This window comes from Octopus sinensis, linkage group LG11 (assembly GCF_006345805.1).
Source record: "Octopus sinensis linkage group LG11, ASM634580v1, whole genome shotgun sequence".
In the NCBI taxonomy this organism is placed as follows: Eukaryota; Metazoa; Mollusca; class Cephalopoda; order Octopoda; family Octopodidae; genus Octopus; species Octopus sinensis.
In genome coordinates, this window is record NC_043007.1 from 44461548 (window position 1) to 44483255 (window position 21708).

General features: G+C 39.5%; 4 protein-coding genes and 1 long non-coding RNA gene across 5 annotated transcripts in view; 1 reads left to right on the forward strand and 4 right to left on the reverse strand.

Annotated features, from left to right (window-relative positions):
• Positions 1-4670, forward strand: part of LOC115217180 (conserved oligomeric Golgi complex subunit 2) — a 41467-nt gene extending 36797 nt beyond the window's left edge. Inside the window, exons 17-18 of the mRNA XM_029786809.2 lie at positions 1304-1475; positions 3394-4670. Coding sequence (XP_029642669.1) covers positions 1304-1475; positions 3394-3537 — 316 coding nt within the window. The 3' untranslated portion in view covers positions 3538-4670. The remainder of the gene's footprint in view (positions 1-1303; positions 1476-3393) is intronic.
• Positions 3170-14240, reverse strand: LOC118765412. Its single transcript, XR_005001275.1, has 3 exons — positions 14217-14240; positions 5545-5548; positions 3170-3293 (listed from the first exon to the last, which is right to left on the reverse strand). It is a non-coding gene; the product is annotated as an uncharacterized LOC118765412 (long non-coding RNA).
• LOC115217414 (CDAN1-interacting nuclease 1-like) lies at positions 7456-9414 on the reverse strand. The gene has a single exon (XM_029787107.2). The coding sequence runs from the start codon at positions 9336-9338 to the stop codon at positions 8502-8504; it is 837 nt and encodes a 278-aa protein (XP_029642967.1). The 5' UTR covers positions 9339-9414; the 3' UTR covers positions 7456-8501.
• Positions 14241-15912: 1672 nt separating the features above from the next.
• LOC115217609 lies at positions 15913-16374 on the reverse strand. Its single transcript, XM_029787361.1, has one exon. The coding sequence runs from the start codon at positions 16372-16374 to the stop codon at positions 15913-15915; it is 462 nt and encodes a 153-aa protein (XP_029643221.1).
• Positions 16375-18830: 2456 nt separating this feature from the next.
• LOC115217610 lies at positions 18831-19706 on the reverse strand. Its single transcript, XM_029787362.1, has one exon. The coding sequence runs from the start codon at positions 19704-19706 to the stop codon at positions 18831-18833; it is 876 nt and encodes a 291-aa protein (XP_029643222.1).
• Positions 19707-21708: the final 2002 nt, after the last annotated feature.

The following is a 21708-nucleotide window of genomic DNA, read 5'->3' on the forward strand; positions in this document are numbered from 1 at the left end:
TTTACTGTGGCTTCCATTTGTCTGGCAAGGAAAAAATAAAATAAATGAAAAAAAGATGAAATAAATACTAGTCAAGGGCTGGACTTCATTTATTGGCTGTATTCTCCTGGAAAAATTCAGGGTCTTGCTCCAGAGTTAGATATCTTCATCATCATTTTAATATCTATTTTCCCATGCTTGCATGGGTCAAATAGAATTCATCAAGGCAGATTTTCTGTGGTCAGATTCCCATCCTGTTGCCAGCTGTCACCTGTTCCCTTATAGCCATAGCCAGGCATGTTTTCATAGAAGATTGGAAATGAATGACATTGCTTGTATGACAGTGACACTTATTTACAACTATCATGTGATGTCAATACAAGGAGAGAAGCACACACATTTATAAGATCAACTTCTTTCTAACAAATCTATTACAAAGTTTAGTTGGCCTGGAGTTACAGTAGAAAACACTACTATGTTGTGCCTCCGCTTTACAAAAATTAACTTTGTATCTGGTCAAAAGCAACCATTATTGCTCAGATTTTGGTAATGTTTTCTCACTTGTAGCACTAAGCTTAGCTCTGTGTGCCTCTGATTGCAAGATTGATGTGAATTGGATTCGTGTATGTGTGTGTCTCGTCTTGATATCATACAATGATTGCAAATGAATGTTATCATCATAAAGGCAGCATCCTTTGTCTGGCCATGGGGAAATGTTATCTTGCTTGGAAACAGGTGGGAGTTGGCGATAGGAAGGGCATCAAGCCATAGAAAATCTGGCTCAGTGATTATGTATGAGCCATGCAAACATGGAAATATAGATGTTAAAATGATGATGATAACATATATATGCATGCAACAGGTTGGTTCATGGCTATAAGAGAAGAAATGCTCTAAGTGCTGCACAGTGAAACTGAAGGTGATACCATGTTATCAAAATTGCTTGATTATTCCTCTATAGCAGTGATTCTCAACTGGGGTCCATATAAGATTTTTGGGAGTCCATGCAACAAAATAGTAAATTGGACATCCACAATAGTATTTTAAGGGCCCCTGAAAAAATTTTGCTTTAGATATATGTATTGCTAGAAACAGCTAGGTTTCTTTCTCTAACATTTTCCATAGTTCAACTTACGCAAGTTTCTATAAAGCTAGTTTTTAAACATTGAATGGCTATGGGGATCTACCAGAATAAAATAGTAATCAAAGGGTCCATAGATAAAAAATGGTTTAGAGCCCCTGCTCTATAGCTATTTCTCATCCATGTTCATCGTCAAATGATGTTACTAACTGAATACTTCTTGGTAATTAATTTTCCCTGTAGGTATTACACATCAACATCAGATGTATTGACGTCAGTGAAGAAAATGGAAGACAGCCTGAAGCGATTAAAGAAAGCTCGTGGGACAGGTGTGAGCACTGGTCTCCCAGGTATGACAGATGATGACAAGATTCGTCAGCAGTTGATCATTGACATTGAACACTATGCACAACAGGTAAATTTTGCTTTTTGTTGTTGTTGTTTTATTGGGTGGGGGTAGGATGGACGTTTGAGTCTTGTTTTTGATCCCTCTATGGTTGAATGAAGAGGTTACAAAATAAAAGAGACTAATTATTTACTTCATGCTAGATTTAAACATTTGTCTGTTTCAACACCACCACTTGGGTAACTTTAGTGGAACCGTGTATATTGCAAGAATTTAGACCAGGTTTCCAGTCTGAGGAGGCTACTTTGATGCATTGCTTCCTACTGCAGCAAATTAGGAGTTGTGGTATCAGTCTCAGAGGCCATAAAATAGGTAACAAATGCTGTCTTCCCTGCTTCATATATTAAATGAAAAACAATTAACTAAAGCTCCTTCTGCAAATTGGTGGTGTTGTGCTGATTGAGAAATCATTATTGTTTGGATGTGAGAACTGGCTGTGACAGCAGTGTATTGGGTTATATGAATTAGAGAATTTATATGTATACTTCTCAGTTATGAGTTCAACTCTTGTCACAGTTAACTCATCCTCTAATTTCTCTAGGGACAATGATATAAAATGCCATAATATACAGAATAATTTAATGAACCTCATTATTTTCCCTAAATGTTTGGCCTTGTACCCATTCAAAAGAAATTAATCTTAACTGTTATAATGTGTAGGATGGATCTGGTTATTAACCAAGTCCCTTGTGAAGATTGTTCTGACATCTGTTTAACCTTTTTGATATCAAATCACCTGAGACTGCTCTTTCTTCCTTTTTTTTAGTGTTACCTAAATTAAAACCTTCCACTAAAATTTCACATTATGTCCCAAGCATCAGCTTAATTATGACAAAGTCAATTTACTAAATTCTTCATTATTTTCAAAATTAACTGAAACAAATGTAGTATATATATATATATATATATATATATATATATATATATATATAAAAGTGTCAACCCAAAACAGTTTACTGGTGGAACCAGGTACCTTTCTGAATTTATTCCAGGTCTTTGTGTTCTGAATTAAAATTCTGTCAAATCTAAAATTGGTCATAGATATAACCAGTCACTCAGTTAAACACCACCACCTTGCACTTAAGGTGCCTTTAACAAAGTCTGCCTTATTGTGAGCATTTTGGTCAGATGTCAGGTTTGAGGATACATTCCTCTCTTCTTCCCACCAATCTTTGAGACCTTGTAAAAAATCATGGGTAATGCTTTTCCTCCAAACTAATGGTTTGTACTTTTCTGTTCACTGCCTGTATTTCTGGTACAGTATGCAAATGGTTTTAGTTTCTGTTTTTGCATTTGGAGCCTGTTCCCTTTCATGATTGCGTCATGGTAGGGTAAAGCCTCCCCTTATTTCACCATTAGTATTAACCCAGTCAAATAGCAGTTTTTACTCCAGTTGGAGTGATTACTTTGAGCTTATGGGAATCACAGCAGTAAAGTGGTGGACTGAGAGCCTTTTCAGATATTTAGTGGTGTTTGTTTTAAGTTCAAATCTTAATAGTGTTGACTTTTCTTTTTTTATCTTTGTTCCATTGATAAAATACCAATAATATACTGATATCGATTCAGTTTACTATATCTCTCATCTGTACAAATTCCAGTATGAAATTACTACATCAACTGCAACAGCAGCACCACCATTCTGTCATCATTAATCATTGGCTGTTGTTTTTAGCGAGTCAAATTACCTCATTTAGCTCCTTAAACATGTTGAGGCAGAACGCTCTGTGATGCTATTGTGCCATATTGTGTAAGACTCTTTTCTTTTGTAGTGTTGATACCAAAACACTTCATATAGGCTTCAACGTTTTACCTTGTAATACAATTATCCTAACCATCTCACTGTCGCATTTTCCAAATTACATGCTACACTTACATGATATTCTAACCATCATATTACAATAATATATTCCAAACATTTTCATTTCAGGTGGAATCGTTCGGCTTTGATAGTAAAACACTGCATGGATGCACTCAACTGTCAGCACTTTGTGAAGAGGCAAGAATAGCCATGACAAACCCAAATCCATCATCATCATCGTCATCAGCACTAACTCCCAAGCCAGCTTCTTGAAACTTCACTCCTTTTTGTCTTGCTCTACCCCCTCTTCCAGTCCAGTCAAGTCTCCACAATAAAGTTGTCTGGGAAGAATACTACCATTCTGAAGGAAATATATAAAAGTATGTTGTAGATTGATAATACCCAGGGTATGACTGGTATCAGTCTGAGGGGTGTATTATTAATAAGGAATAAATCAAATAAGTTAAGGAAAGAAGGAAATTCTCATTTATTTGTTTTGTTTTGTTTTTTACATTTTCAATCCTTCACTTTAAGGGAGTTCATTTGCTATCAAATGGTGGAACAGAGTTTTGCAACTTTGCAAAGCATCACTTTTTTTTTTTATTTTTCACAAAACAGGGGTGTCACAGTGGTTGTGACAGTATTGTATTCTGGAGATAATTTTATGGAAATGTATTAAGTGAGAAAAAAAAATCTCAGAAAACAAGGCACATTTTTGTTTTATTTCTCTCCCTTCACACACACAATCTCAGTCTGTTTATTAACTAAAAAAATATTTATTTTCTTAAGGAAACAAACTATAATTTGGTTATTTAAAAACAATAATAAATTAAATCATTTTTTTTTTATCTGAGGGTAAAAAAATACAAGATAAAATACAAAGGTATTTTTGTTGTTATTGTTACATCAATACCTGTAAAGGGGACAAAACTGCTTCATAAAAGAACTAGAAATTTCAAAAAAATGTTCTGTTCTTTATGGAATACAATTTGACCTAAACTTGTGATCAGTTTGGTAACTGGCAATTTCATTAAAAAAATTTTTTTTTTGTAAGTGGGGTACTTTTTTTGTTAATTTCATTTAAAAAAAAATATTAATCATATTTTTAGAACTGTTTTTTCTTCTGTTATTTTTATGTAATTAGTGATAATGATAGGTCTTCTGTATAGGTAAAATTCATTATAAGTTAATGTAAATGTTTGTATTGAAATTTTTAAAACTGTTTCTACCAATTCAAACTTTATTGGGAATAACTTCAAATATGTCACTGTTCTGCGATGCTACTCTCTTGGTTCCTCAAGTAAAGAACTAAAAATGTGGGGGGTTTTCTTTCATGCCTGTTGAAAAGCAACTTTGAAAGAAAATGTCTTTCAGAAGAAGCCAATAAATTCATTGTTGAGTTCTTATATGAGTCAATGTGTTTTTCTATTTACTAAACAAGCTCTTTATATCATCTTTGGTTTACAGTTAGAATACATCATTAACAAGGTTGTGACCCTGTAAGCCAGCTCACTATATTGTCATATATCATTATTATAAAGTTATGACTTGTAAACCAGTTAGCCCTATTATAAATTGGTTTACAGTTAGAATATATCCTTTTCTACTCTAGGCTCAATGCCCGAAATTTTTGGGGAGGGAGCCAGTCGATTAGATCGACCCCACTACGCAACTGGTATTTAATTTATCGATCCCGAAAGAATGAAAGGCAAAGTCGACTTTGGCAGAATATATCATTAACAAAGTTAGGACCCTGTACACCACGTTATCATTGGTTTACAATTAAAATATATTAATAATTTGTTGTCGGTTATAAAAATCTAGATGCACTCGCTATTTAACTATTGTTAACAAAAACAAGGGTCCATTATTTAGATTATCCCATTTTGACTAAACTCTCATATAGACTCATTACTGTTCATGTGAATCACCAGTTTCCTTGTTTTCAGAATTTTACCCTATTTAACCATTGGCTTATAACTCAAATATCTGCCAATTAACAATGTAATGTGACCTAGTTTTCCTCATAATGTAGTTTGTTCAAGAGAATCTATTTAATGTAGCTGGGAATATTTCGTTTTTTAAAACAAACATCTATTTCAAGAACGCATGGCATATAGGGGAGATAACTCTCAGAAGCAAATTAGATCACGAACTGCTTGTTGCATTCCAAACGTCGAAGTCCAGTCACCAGTAGATAGAGAGATGCCATCTTTAAGATGTTGGGGAGTAAAGACCATCACTTCCAGGACCAGACTCCACTGGAAAGAAAGTGATTACCTTCCTGACTGGAGGACTCAACACTACACAGGACAAAAGTAGAAAGATAGAAGACAGACTGCATCTGTTATGTCATATTTACTGAATTTGGCAGTCATTGATTTCTTGCAGGTTTAGACTCTGGTTGATACTTGAATCTATTACTTTACTTATTTGCCCAAGACTTGAAAATTGTTGGTTAAGCTTTGACTAATTCAAATTGTTGTTTCTGGGTAAACATGAGTGTACTGGCCTCATTGTCATATATGTGAAAAGAGACAAGCAAGAAAAGAAACAATCTTTATGAATCAGATAGGCATAGCTAGAGAGTATAATTTGACCAAAACTTGCAATTTGTTTGGTAAATGACAATTTCATTTTTTTTAATAGCTTGTTCTTCTAAGTGGGTATATTGTTCCTATTTTTTTAAATTATTTCGTTTTTTATATTAATCATCTTTGTAGAACTTTGGTGATTAGTGATAATGATAGTTCTTTTGTGCAGGCAAAATCACAGTTCCTGTGATGCAAGTGGCATTTTATTTACTTCAAATGCTGTTTGTACAAGTACAGAGGCCACAATGAAGCAGCGACTTAACATTCACAGAGGTTGAGGAGGATACTCAGTTGAAAAAAAGTCAGGAATGATGAGAACAAAAAGTGAATAAGGTGACTTGATACAGATTGGAGATTAACAGGTGTCAAGAATCTTATTTCTACCTGTAAATGCTGTAGATGAAGAGGAATTAAAGACGTGCAAAGCTATCTTCTCCAGAATGCAATGATGGTGAAAGAGATTGACTAGATGATGTGGGTGTAAATAGCATGACAAAATCATTAAGCTAAGCAGATTTTTCTGACTACCTGAGGCATATCACTAGTGCAATCAATGTAATTGAACTGTGGAATTCTTTGGATTTGTTTTTAATCAGATCTTGTGTGGCCAACGGGATGAGTAGATGTGAGTGAGAAATAACATTGGTTTATGCTTGAATAAAACAAACTCAATTGATAATTAGATGTGTGAACAATAATCAAATCAGATAAACTTATGTGAACATAAAAATGATGCTGGAATCAATTTATGTAAGTATATTTTTAATTGGTATCCAATAGAATTGAATAAACAACATTTATGATTTATGTATGTAAACTATTTTTATCTATTGTTTCCAAGCTTAGAGACCTGAGTGAAGAAAATATCTGATTCCGATAGCTTTGAAAAAAGGTTTAGCCGTGATTACTTCCTTCGAGTTTTTTCTCTGGACGCTAACAGTAGAGTTGTACCATAAGATTGAATGATCTCAGTTGTAATGCTTTTGATCACAGGTCTGCTTAATCAGTGTCGATTTGAGACTAAACAATAACAAAACACTGGAATACCCTAAGGAAGGATGAAACGGTATGTGGTAGGTAGACCAACTAGAATTAGCAGCCACATCTCCCACAAACCTTAAAAAAAACAGGAGGGCATTTTAGATGTGATACTGGGTGTACCTGGAAAGGGGAAAGGCTGTTTGGCAGGAATGCTTTTAATCATTCATGGATCAAATGGAATATTTAAAGTAATCAACAAGGAAGGTTCTACGTAGTCATTCGACTTGCTAGAAATATCAGACAAATCTCATTCAAATCATGCTATTTAAAAAAAAAAAAAAAGGCCACATCAACTGATGTTCTAAACACACCACATCTGAAAAGAACCCCCGCCCCCAAAGAAATCAAGGAGATTACCGCTGGAATACCTTTGATTGTAGACGATGCAACAAACTATTTGATTGTTAGCAAATAGTTAAATGGTAAATTTTAAAAAATATTTTTTGTATACTTGATTTAAGAATACCACAGCAATTTTTGTTTAAATATGTTTTAATAATGTTATCAATTTTTTTTTTAAATATCAAGTTTTGCTTTTTCTACAATTTTTTCTTTCTTCAGACAGAGATTGTCAGGAGATTATATTGTTCTGTTTTCTGAAAAGAAAATTTTTTCAGTTCATAAAATAGGAAGGGCTATTTCGTTTCCAGGATTTCCTGAAAATGAAACAATTGTAAAAAAAAAATAAAAAACTAATTATCTCTGTATGCTGTCAATCTCTCGTTTTAATATACTTGGGTGGTTCATTTTCTCCTACAATTTTGTAATTTTGAGCAAATGTAGGAAACCTTTATTATGAAATAATTCACTCCTCATTTACCTGCCTGTTTTATCCACAGTATGTTTTCACCATCCATCCAGTAGTGAACGTTCAATCAGAGATCCTGTTTGCTATTTTACTAAGTGCTTGTCTCAAATAGTTTCATTTATTTATTTTTTCTTTTCCCGTGAGATCGCTTTATCGTTAATAGAGAACAATCATTTAGTCGTAGGTGCGGTTGTTTTTTCAAAGTGAGAAAAAATATTTTTTATTTTGCTGTAGGTCTCTAGCAGGACACGCATAAATGTGTACTGAAAGTAGAACTGTGGATAATATAACTGACAGGAAAGAGGCGAGAATAAATTAATTCAAGTGATCCTCCAGTTCAGAAAACTTTCATTTTATAAGCCAGCTAATGAAGGTGATAAAACTGTTTCACTTTGAGAGGCCTTAAAGGTGAAAAAGTACCGACCTCCCCACCCCCAAAAAACCACTGTACAATGTACACGTACACACACATATATATATATATATATATGGGTGGACGTCGGACTTAGGAAGCACCAAGTTAGAATTTTTCCGTTTGCACGGGGATTGTCCGCCTATGTATATGTACATACATGCACGGTATGGTTTCTTGCATACATGCAAGGCTAATTATTAAGACGGAACTTATTGAAATGGGATGGGAGGTAAAGCTATCTGCGCAGGGGGATTGATCTCAAAATGTAGAGGGAGCTAGACGATATACTGTACATGAATAGTTCAACATGCAGCAGACTTTGTACACTGCATGCCCTTGTTTTGTACACAAACTTCATTCGTTTTAGCATTGTACTTCTTTAGTCACCAGTGGGATCGAAGAAAACAATATTTTGTGGGAAGCTATCTTTAAGAATGATTCCCTTTTCCTTATTTACATCAAGTTCATCAATAAAACCAAACCAATAAATAACCATACCAGCTCCAAATCGGTTCCAGTAGCTCCAGTACTGTTCTCGTAGATATATCTCATGGTTAAACTCATCACCAAATGATGCTTTACTTTCGATCCAGTTAACAATATATCCGTCCACTGCAATAGGTATCTCTAACTTAATGTCAGGGGTTTTATCATAACCTTTCTCTCTCATCACCTCCTCGCCGATGTAAGGTAGACTGAGAGATTCCAAGGTTTTTTTCAACTCGAATTCATATTCGTAGCCAATAGCATGTTTGATACAATCCGTAAAGGGACCGTAATGATCGTCGACGGCTATACATTCCAATACTTCAGCTGACAATACGTGATCATCAATTGTCAAAGGAGATTTCAAATATTTAGAAAGAGTTACTTTTGGAATATGGTCCTTGTCGAGAGTTACCATGAGATGCTCTTCCAAAACAATTCTAGCTAATTGCGATGGTGAAAAATCTGCTTCTTCTGACATTCGATACAAGATATGTTTTTCCTGTCTATCACGAGCGGCCAGAAACTTCTTGTAGTATACTGCTGTCTGTTTGGGATTGTAATGATAGTGGTGGGTACGCCGTAGTTTCTTCTGGTTCTCTTGTGAATATATACTACCCATAGTAGCAATACTCACATTTGGAAATTCACTACATAATTCTGGTAATTCATCCCGGCGTCGAACATGTTTCAATTTTGCAACGATTTTCTTGTACGTGTCAATTCTCATATTGAGATCCAACAAACGGACACCACAAATTTGCAAAAGTTCAAATTTGATTTATCCGCGACGCAAAAGAACGGTGTAAGACAAGGGAGATAATTATGGCGGTATACTTCGAATATTATGAAATTAAGTTTAGTAGTCAGGGCTGTGTTTCGTATGTAATAATAGTTATAGTTGAGAACTTCGATCTGGTGAAAATTTCAAACACTTTAAGTGGTTGGAATATTCAAAATGTAAACCAAGGGAAATATCAACTAATCTAAAATTTGGGGAAATAATAACGATGCAGATTGAGTAAACATTGCCTTCAATAGGCAACTTGTGAGACTCAACAGACGTTGTTTCTCACCAGCTGGTTAATGGTACTAGTAGCGAACAGTGGTCCCGGTGCGCTAACTCGCGCATCCGCGCTAGCTAGTCGTAAGTAATAGATCCTACGACAACTTGCGCGTATGCGATACATGATTGTATTTCAAGGCTGAATACATATCAAAGAAAATGGTTTTTTTTTTAAAACCAATGTATAGGTACTATTAGCGAACACAAAGTAAATAATAATAAAAAAAAAAATTTAAACCCTAACCCTAACCTTAGTTTGTTTATAAAAAATAATTTATTTACTTAGTTGTAGCATCGACTGCTTACGACTAGCGCGAGTGCGCGCACCGGGACCACTGTTCGCTAGTAGTACCCTGGTTAATTTAACTTGGCTTGGGAATAATTATTTAACTTTGTAAATGACAGAAAAATAATTTGTATGTATAACCCATCATCTTGATTGATTACAGAATGTAGTACCATTATCTTCATTCCTTTGTCTACACGCACGCGCGCGCACACACACACACACACACACACACACACACACACACACACACACACACACACACACACACACACACACACACACATGAAAAGTGTTTAAAAAAATTTGATATTTTGCAATCTAATAACTTTGCCAGTTCTTGTTCAAATGACTTCAAATTTTAACAGCATGTGTAGAAACAGGTCAAAATTTTATGTTTAATGTTTGATATGTTTATCTTTCCAGGTATAGAAATGGCATTCACTGGAAGAGAAAAAGTGTTTTGTGTGTTGGAGTATGCTGGAACACAGTCGAACAAGACTGCAGTGTGCATTTGTGAGAGAACTTGCTAAAAAGTCACCAATGGCAATGCAGATTTGGACATGGCACAAAAAATTCAAAGAGGAAGGCTGTGTAGGGCAAAAGGATTTGGACAACCACTAACATCGGATGAGACGGTCGAATGGGTTTAGCAAAAACTCTTGCGAAGCCCCAAGTAGTCCATAAGAAGAACAAATCTGGAAACCCAAATTCCTCCAACGACAGTTTGACGCGTCCTGAGGAAATGCTTGTTAATAAAACCCTACAAGCTGCAGCTCGTTCAGGCCATAACAACAGATGACAAGCAAAAGCGCCAACATGGGGCTATGTGAAGGGCCTAGTCTATGTCCCCACCTCTTCCTGTAAACCAAGAAGAACTTGAACAGAGAATCACTACCACACTGGAGAACGTTACTCAAGACATGCTGCGTGTTTGGGAGGAGTTGGACTACCGACTTGACGTATGCTGTGTCTCAGGTGCTGCGCATATTGAACATTTGTGAAATCATTCATGGAATCCACATACTTTTGAATTTCTCATTCAAATTTGGAGGAATGAATCTTATGTTGCACAACATTAAGCCTGTTTAGTTTCATTTGCTTTGACTATGTAGTTTCTGTGATATTTACATCTATGGTGGATTCGATCCACCAAAGTCAAACTTAAATTAACACTGCAACAGAACTTTTCCCACGATGGAACAATGGTTTTTCTCTGACAGCAGTTTTACATTTTCCAGATGCCTTTAGCTAGGCCGAAATAATGTCTTCACCACTCGACCCTTTCTAACCTCTTCTACTTCACCTAAAGCTAGAATAGATAACAAGACCACCAACTATTGTTCTCAATGATATATCTATCCTTCTGGATCTTAATATAAGCAAGCACATCCCAAGCAAAAATAAGTCAGTCACATCATGATGACTCAACGAGTTCTGGCTGACCAACCTTGGTCAGAGGGAGAAATGAAGTTTACTGTCAGACACCACCCTACACTTCTCTCTAGCTCTAATTCTGTTCTCTTACAACATCATTCTGTCTCAGCAATTACTACTGAACAATGAAGAGAACCCAAACTCAAACATTCTACCGCATCTAACTTTCGAATACTTTTGGATGTATCCAAAGAATGTACCCCACAACATAGACTGGTAGTGAGGACGACCAGAAGACAAACAACATGGAGAAGAAGGATCTAGAAGCTTAAAGATCCTGCGAATGGACAGAGATTTAGGGACATATTACTTGAAGCCTTTGACGAAGTCGAAGGGGATAGAGCTTCACATGGGGTAGAAGACAACTGGGCGTTTCTAAGGGACAACCTGCTGAGAGCCACTGACCAGATCTGTGGCTGGTGCAAAGTCCCCTCTCGACCCAAAATAACGTGGTGGTGGAACAATGTTGTAGACAGGGCTATTAGAGAAAAGAGACAGGCTTGGAAGGACTGGAAGAATGGTGGTAGCATGGAATCGTATCAGACTGCCAAAAGAGAAGCTAGGAGACAGGTCTATTTAGCCAGAGGGGAAGCAGATGAGAAAAAATTTGCCAATGTTCTGCGCCGTGAGGACCAAAGACTTGAGGTGTTTCGTGTTGCAAGACAGTGTGTGAGAGAGAATCGTGAAGTGGTAGGAGAGAAATGTGTTCGCATGGATGATGGTTCACTTGCGCTAAATGAGGATGCAAAGAGAGAGGTTTGGAAACGCCACTATGAAAGGTTACTGAATAAAGAAAATGAATGGGATAAAGAGAGTCTGCCGAATGTCGACCCAACAGAGGGAGCAGCTATCCGAGTTGACAGTTCCTTGGTAGTTAAGGCAATTAGAAGCATGAAGACAGGGAAAGCCCCAGGCCCATCAGGAATCACTGCAGAGATGCTCAAAATATCTGGTTGTGTCGGCTATAGCCTAGTCACCCGTATAGTTAATCAGGTGATATACGAAGGAGTCATTCCCAATGACTGGTGTAGCAGCATAATAGTCAACTGTTACAAAGGTAAACGCCCTTGATACAAATAATTACAGAGGTATCACGCTGTTGGATCAGGTTATGAAGGTTACGGAGAGGGTCATAGCCCAACTGATTAGAGAGAGAGTTAGTTTAGATGAGATGTAGTTTGGGTTCGTGCCAGGGAAAAGTACCACTGATGCTATATTCCTGGTAAGGCTGCTGCAGGAGAAATGCCTAGCCAAAGATAAGCTCCAGTACCTGGCTTTTGTTGACATGGAGAAAGCCTTCAACAGGGTCCCCTGATCCCTTATCTGGTGGTCAATGAGGAAACTAGGGATAGATGAATGGTTAGTGAGAGCTGTACGAGTCATGTACAGGGACGCCGCTAGTAAGGTGAGGGTTGGCAACGAGTACAGTGAAGAATTCCGGGTAGAGGTTGGGGTCCACCAAGGCTCAGTCCTCAGCCCCCTCCTATTTATCATAGTCCTCCAGGCAATAACGGAGGAATTCAAGACAGGATGCCCCTGGGAGCTCCTCTATGCTGATGACCTTGCTCTAATTACCGAGTCACAATCAGAACTGGAGGAGAAGTTTCAGGTGTGGAAGCAAGGATTAGAATCGAAGGGCCTTAGTGTCAATCTAGCTAAAACCAAAGTCCTAATAAGTAGGAAGGTAGACAAATCACAAACGGCTTCAGGTAGATAGCCCTGCTCGATCTGTAGAAAAGGTGTAGGTAAAAACTCTATAAGATGCACCAAGTGTAAGCTATGGACACATAAGAGGTGCAGCAATGTCAAAGGAAGGCTAACTAGGAAGATAGTTTTTGTATGTGGCAGATGCTCAGGAGCAATAAACACTGAAAATGCTCTGAGACCAACTTCTACCACATTTCAGGGAAAAAACTAGAAATAGTTGATAGCTTCCGTTACCTAGGTGACCAAGTCAGTAGCGGGGGCGGGCGTGCTGAAAGTGTAACTGCTAGAGTAAGAATAGCTTGGGCAAAGTTCAGAGAGCTCTTACCTCTGCTGGTGACAAAAGGCCTCTCGTTCAGAGTAAAAGGCAGACTGTATGACGCATGTGTACGAACAACCATGCTACATGTCAGTGAAACATGGGCCGTGACTGCTGAGGATATGCGTAAGCTCGCAAGAAATGAAGCCAGTATGCTCCGATGGATGTGTAATGTCAGTGTTCATACTCGACAGAGTGTAAGTACCTTGAGAGAAAAGTTGGACCTAAGAATCATCAGTTGTGGTGTGCAAGAGAGACGTTTGCACTGGTATGGTCATGTGGCGAGAATGGATGAAGATAGTTGTGTGAAAAAGTGCCACTCCCTAGCGGTTGAGGGAACCTGTGGAAGAGGCAGACCCAGGAAAACCTGGGACGAGGTGGTGAAGCACGACCTTCGAACTTTAGGTTTTACGGAGGAAATGACTAGAGACTGAGACCTTTGGAAGTATGCTGTGCGTGAGAAGACCTGGCAGGACAAGTGAGACCATAACCCGTGGCCTCTACATGGGATGTAGCTAGTCCACTTATGCATACCTTTCCTTCTTGGGATACAAAATTCAACTTGTGAAGACCTGTTGTGGTAAGTGAAAATACAAATCAAAATCGAAATCGATCAACATCAATGGAAATTGCAGCTGTGATACCAGTACCAGTGGTACGTAAGAGAACCATCCGAACGTGGCCGTTGCCAGCGCCGACCCGACTGGCCTCGTGCCGGTGGCACGAAAAAAGCACCATCCGGTCGTGGCCGTTTGTTAGCCTCGTCTGGCACGTAAAAAGCACCCACTATACTCACGGAGTGGTTGGCGTTAGGAAGGGCATCCGGCCGTAGAAACATTGCCAGATCAGACTGGGCCTGGTGCAGCCTTCTGGCTTCCCAGACCCCAGTTGAACCGTCCAACCCATGCTAGCATGGAAAGCGGACGCTAACGATGATGATAATAATGATGATGATATATATATATATGTTTCCTTTTCTGGAGTGCAGTCATGCATGCTGGGGCACTACCTTGAAAGGTTTTTAATCGAATAAATCGCCATCAGTATTTAAGCTACAGGAGTTACAGGAACGTAAACAAATCAACACCGGAGAACAAATACAAGAACATTCGTGCGTGTGTGCACACATATACGACGGGCTTCCACTTAGTAACATCTGTAGTGGATGTGTGGATGTATTAATAAATACATAAGTGCTTTGTAATAAATTAAAGATTTATTATCACTACATCAATTTGTAAGCAATGTTACACATCGCTTGTACAAAATGCATATTAAATAGTGGTTGCAAATAATACATATTAAAGGAATGCATAATACAGGATACACATTAAAGCAGAATATGTTTGATGGTGTGTGTGTGTGCGTGTGTGTAAATCATGCATGACAGAGTCACCTTTCTGATTATTCTTTCGTCGTCCTCATAAATGCGTGGCGTTCTCTTAAACGTTGGTTCGGGTTCTCTCTAGATACCTATTTCTCCGTTCTATTTATAACATCTCAAATAGCCAGAAAAATAGATATACCGCAAGAGTGTTATTGCGTACAGTAGGTCGCTGGTCGTCCTGTTAAACTTCGCCTGACCTGCTCGGGTCAGAGGTCGAAGGGAGACGATCCATCATTTTTTGTCAGAACAAAGAGATTCTGATTTCGCGCCTTTTTGTGCATTGGTATTTTACGACCAATGATTCTTGGGTCTGATTTCGAATCCAAGCTTTGAGAAGGAAGTGCTAATTCTTACACTACCCCCTTCTAGTGAGAAAGCCACAGAGATCGAACGATATTGGAAATGTATTATTATTATTATTTTTATTATTTTTTTTTTTTGATTGTGTGCATGAAGAAAAAATTTTTTTTACACATTGAACGATAAAAATATGGATGAAAGGTTTACAATTTGTATGTGCTATATGGTGGGCAATATGTATATGTGCCAGGCAGAATTATGTTGGCGCGTTGAAAGAGATGTGCGTCTATTGATTACTCGACCTACTAGAGGTCTAATAGAGACAAGGTATCTTTCAGTGGCGAAAAAAAAAAATCGAGTGATAGCACGCATGAGAACAAGATTTGTGTGTGGATATACAGTTAGCAAAAAAATATATTTATGAGAAAGCAAACATTTTGAAGAGAAAACAAAAAATATGTACATGCAAAAATGAAAGAAATGTTCATCGGCAAAGTTCGATTTTGAAATGTTCCGTAAAAGTTCATACAGACAGTTTTTGTTTTCATTTTTTTTTCTTTACGTACACAAATGTTCTTTGATTTCTCTGGGTGGGTGATGCAGTTATGTGTTCATTAGGAAGATGGATACGTTAGGAGTTCAGAACTTACCCGAAAAACTTGCACAAACCTTGCTGGCCATCGAACTGTTCTTCCTGATTTGGTGTGTCGGGGTTGTGCAGCATCTGTGGTGTTCGCTGGAGTTGCCGAGTCTGTTTGAGGAAAAGAGGGGACTGAATGTAAGTCCTCCTCGATGAAAGCTTTTTTTAAACGATCAATCGAGACCGTTTTCGTTTACCTCCAATATCGAGGACGAAATACTTGGGTTCTCTTTTGATGACCTTGTAGGGCCCGGAATATGGTGGTCGAAGTTGAGAGGGTATCCCATCATTCCTCACGAAGACATGAGTCCATGTGTTGATATCTTTTGGGACACGTGAAACGACGTTCTGTTGTCTGGGGCCTGAGGGTGATACTTGCGACATGGATGTTCGTAATCGGTGCACATATTGTTGTGGGTCAGGGAAGTTTTGTGAAACAGGTTCGATCATCTGCCCAGGTAAGGTGAGTGTTGTGCGATAAACGAGTTCGGCCGGAGTATATCCCAGTTCTTCCTTAATCGTGGATCGAATTCCAAGGAGGATGAGAGGGAGATGTTCCAACCAGTGAGAACTGTCTGGAGCTGCTTTTATAGATGCCTTGAGTTGGCGGTGAAAGCGTTCCACCATGCCATTTGCTGCAGGGTGGTAAGCTGTAGTGCGGGTGTGTTTACACCCGAGGAGACGAGTCAGCTCGGTGAAAAGGTGGGAATCGAACTGACGTCCTCTGTCGGTGGTAATTGTTGCGGGTGTGCCAAAACGCGAAACCCATTGTGATATCAGCGTTTTAGCGACCGTTTCTGCTGATATATCAGATAGGGGCCAGGCTTCGGGCCATCGCGAGAACCTATCTACGCAAGTTAGCAAATATGAATAGTTCTGCGAAGGTGGCAGGGGTCCAACGATATCAATGTGAACGTGCTGAAATCGTGCATCGGGCTGCGAAAATGAACCGATTGGTGATTTTATGTGCCGGTGGATTTTCGCTTTTGGCACGCAACACAGCACTTGGTCCATTCTCTGATATCCTTGTTGATACTGGTCCACACAAAACGGGTCGATATTAGCTTTTGAGTGGAGCGAATACCAGGATGTGACAGAGAATGTAGAGCGGAGAAAACTTCTCGACGATATTTCTGTGGTACATAAGGGCGTTGGTAACCAGTGGAAATATCACACCAAATATGGGCTGTGGATGATGGTAGTGGAACATGCTGAATTTCAGAGATGACGAATTCCGGAGCTTTAGAAGTTCTTCGTCATTCTCCTGGTCAGCTGCTATACGTGCCAGATCAATTGTAGACGTGGTGTGGATAGCATTGATCTGCGCACGTGAAAGTGCATCGGCTGCCACGTTGGTCGTCCCTTTGATGTGGCGTATATCCGAGGTGACGAATTTCTCTCGGCGAATGGCGATCCGGTTTGGTGTTAAATGCGTATACTAATGGCTTGTGGTCGGTATATATGGCAAAATTGGTACCTTCTAGCATATGACGGAAATGCTTAACGGCCAGGTATGCCGCCAATAATTCCCGACTGAATGTGCTGTATTTGGTTTCCGCGGGTTTTAACCGCTTAGAAAAGAAAGACAACGGTTGCCATATACCGTCAACAAGCTGTTGTAGCACACCTCCGATTCGGAATCGGATGCATCAACGAGTAAACATCGTGGGGCGTCTGGTTTTGGATAAACCAACATGGTAGCGCTAGATAACGCTTTTTTCAGGGCAGCGAAAGAAACGAGTTGATCTTCGGTCAGAGCTATATCTGCGTTTTTGCAGGTTCGCTGACGTAGCAAATCCGTGAGCGGTTGCGCTATTTCAGCGAGGTGGGGCACGAACCGTCGAGAAATTCGCTAGACCGAGATATTCCCTTAATTTGCGGAGAGATGTGGGTGGTGGAAAATCCACGATGGCCTTGACTTTCTCGGGAAGGGGACGAATTCCATTTTTATCGACTATATGGCCGAGAAAATGAAGGGAAGCAACTCCGAACAAACATTTGGTAGGGTTGATAACAATTCCAAATTGACGTAGTCGTCCGAATAGCAGGTGAAGGTGTTGATTATGCTCTTCGTCCGGAGTTACTGGCCACGAGTATGTCGTCTATGTAGGCATAGACGAAAGGCAAACCTCTAGTCACCATGTCGATAAACCTTTGGAATGTCTGTGCCGCGTTTCGTAAACCGAAAGGCATACGCAGGAATTCAAACATTCCGAAAGGTGTAGTCACTGCTGTCTTTGAGATGTCTGCAGGTTCGACTGGGATTTGGTTGTATGCTCGCACCAGGTCGATTTTTGAAAAGATGCGAGCTCCATGCAGCGAGCACGAAAAGTCCTGAAGAAAAGGCACCGGATAGGCATCACTGATAGTGCTTTATTCAGTGATCGATAATCGCCGCAAACCCGCAATCGGTCGATGATTTTTTTGGGACGCAGTGTATCGGCGAGGACCAGTTGCTGCTGGAAACGCGGATGATTCCGAGGTCGAGCATGTGCTGGAATTCCCGCTTGACGGCCTGGAGACGATCAGGTGGTAACCTTCTGGGCCTTGCAGCAACAGGTGGACCGCTGGTTTTTGTGGGGGTAACGTCGTGCTTTATCGGCTGGTTATGAAAAACTGGCCGGGCGACATCTGGATAATCATTCAGGATGGAACTGTGACGAGTCGTTGTCGTAAGCATTACAGTTGGGCTGACTGTGTCCATTCGAGCGGCTATACCGCGCACAGTAAGCTTGGTGGTGGTGTCGACAAGTCGTCTGTTCTTTATGTCTACCAGGAGACCGAAATGATGCAGGAAATCGGCTCCTAAGATAGGGGTCGGCAGTTTAGCGACGACGAATACCCACTGAAATGTGCGCGTAGTCCTATGTTTAATGTTAGGGACTGTTCACCGTAGGTTGGAATGGGTGAATGGTTGACTGCCTGAAGACAGACTGATGTCTCTTTTCTTTTTCCAGAAGTGTTGGAGACTGGGATGATGCTGACTTCCGCACCTGTGTCAACCAGGAAACGCGTGCCTGTTACACGATCGCAAACGAAAAACAGGCGACTGTGTGGGTGCGAACCAGGAACTTCCGTCGCGTTCAATTCCTGGCTGTGCCGTTTCCCGAACTGGGTGAGGAAAACGAGCACGGTACCGTACATTTTTGTGCCCGTGTTCCGAATGTTCGGTGGTACCAACACGTGTCATGTGAGTTTCGGGTAGCACTGGGGCTTCGAGACCGTCTGCCATCTCGTCGAGATCGGCTGGTGCTTCGACGCTGGGGACTAAACTTTAGGGCTTGTATTTGGGCTGTGAGAATTTGTATTTGCGCAGCTTGCTGCGTCATTAATGCACGCAAATCCGAAATCTCTGAAGAACTGGTTTGTGCACGGAAAGGATTGGTACTGGGAGCGGCTGGCGTCACCGTCGATACCGTTGGATATCTGTGCGGTACTTCGGCTATTTTGTCAGCTAGCTCCGCAAGTTCTTCAAGGGATGTGTTTTCTCTGGTGGACGCGAGAACAACCTGGGTATTGGAGGGCAGACGCTGGAGAAAAAGTTGCTTGAAGATTTTTTCTGGGAGCGTCTCATCTCCGAGAAGCTGTTTCATTCTCCGAAGAAGCTGGGACGGCGTTTTGTCACCCAATTCTTCCGATATCAGAAGCTGGTGAAGTCTTTTTTGTTGGGATTCTGAGGTTCTGTTTATTAACGTGGTTTTAAAAACTTCATATGAAACAGAACCGGGTGGTGCCATGATAAGGTCGCGTATCACGTTCGTTATTTCTGGTGACAGAGAACTGATAACGTGAGAAAGTCGAGCCGCATCGCTCGATATTCTGTGAGAGGCAAACTGTGCCTCTATATGGTGAAACCACAATGTCGGGTCGTGGGTCCAGAATGGTGGAATTTTTAACGAGATCGCCGCTTGGAATGCCATGTCGATGTTGGCCGCTGGGTTTTGTTCCGGGAGATTCATTGTTTTCGTCGGAATTTTCAGTTGCTTCGTTGCTGGTGATGTGCAAACTGTAATTCTTCGACGCGGTTGATGAAGCTGGTTCCAGGGAAGGCGCGATTCGTTTTACGGGGTCACCAAATGTAGTGGATGCGTGGATGTATTAATAAATACATAAGTGCTTTGTAATAAATTAAAGATTTATTATCACTACATCAATTTGTAAGCAATGTTACACATCGCTTGTACAAAATGCATATTAAATAGTGGTTGCAAATAATACATATTAAAGGAATGCATAATACAGGATACACATTAAAGCAGAATATGTTTGATGGTGTGTGTGTGTGCGTGTGTGTAAATCATGCATGACAGAGTCACCTTTCTGATTATTCTTTCGTCGTCCTCATAAATGCGTGGCGTTCTCTTAAACGTTGGTTCGGGTTCTCTCTAGATACCTATTTCTCCGTTCTATTTATAACATCTCAAATAGCCAGAAAAATAGATATACCGCAAGAGTGTTATTGCGTACAGTAGGTCGCTGGTCGTCCTGTTAAACTTCGCCTGACCTGCTCGGGTCAGAGGTCGAAGGGAGACGATCCATCATTTTTTGTCAGAACAAAGAGATTCTGATTTCGCGCCTTTTTGTGCATTGGTATTTTACGACCAATGATTCTTGGGTCTGATTTCGAATCCAAGCTTTGAGAAGGAAGTGCTAATTCTTACACATCTAACAAATTCACCCAAAAGGCATTGGGTAGCTCGGGGCTTATGTAAAATGCACTTGTCCTGTGTGCCAAAGTGGAACCAACTACAAATTATATTATTACAAAGCAAGCTTGTTAATCACAGCTATATCTGCGCCTATAATACATACATACATACATACATACATACATACATGATGGCTGTCCATTCGTTACCGAGGATGGTCATCTCTGACCATTGCTCAATGAAAATCTCAGCAATGCCCGTGCATGAGTTTATTGCACCTGAGATTGTCTTTATCTGCGCTTGCGCCCATAATTGCCATGCTTTCTGCAATGTCCTCCTGGCTTTGGAAAGACGCTCTGCTGGCGAAACCTATAAGGCTTGTACAATACCTCTATTGGCATGATCTAGGGACAAGTAAGGGCAAGATATTCAGTGCTAATATGGGTCACAAGCTCAGGAATGTAGGAACTCCGTGATCCCAAATTCAAGCAAAAGACCCCCAAAATTCTCTGCACATCCGGTTTTATATCAGAGTGACTTTCTCCTAGGGCTATATTTTAACAAAAGTTGAGGGGTGCTTCACTCTCAATGGTCTTCCAGCACACCGGACAGCAACACAGAACTTCAGAGGGCTCTTGCTATTGCTAGGAAGTCGTTGAATCTTCACTAGGTTCATCCGTTTTTTAGTCCTACTGTGTTTCTAGCAACCTTCCTCACCAGGAAAACCTAGTGGTGGTGCCGGTTTAACCGCCGCTGACCTGACCATAACACACGTTGTAGTAGATGCCATGTTACCAGTATCACTGATAAAAGACCTCATATGTGACCCGATATCCAGACATTCGGACATAAATGCATGCATATATATATATATATATATATATATATATATATATATATAAAGTAAGAAAATTGAGATATAGCATTTAATAAAAATTTATTATCTGCAAAAGTCATACATAGTCCCTTACAGCTATTTCAATTAAGCCTAAAAGATTAAATAACAATTATTATAATCATTATATTAGGCAAAACCTCTTCAGAGGGGTCGAAAAAAGATATGCCGTTAGGTTTTTATGTGTTGTATTTTAGAATCATCGTAACAGACGTCTACTTTGTAGTTTTATTATTTTTAAACAATTTTAATTTAGCTTTAATTGTAGCAAGTTTTATAATAATAGTTAATTACAAGTATACTTTTATTAGTTCCTATTTAATAAATCTAATGTTTCTATTAGTTACTAGTAAGTTTACATTAAAGCTTGTAAGGGTAAATGAGTATGCAGTGTTTTTATTAACTTTTGAATTATGA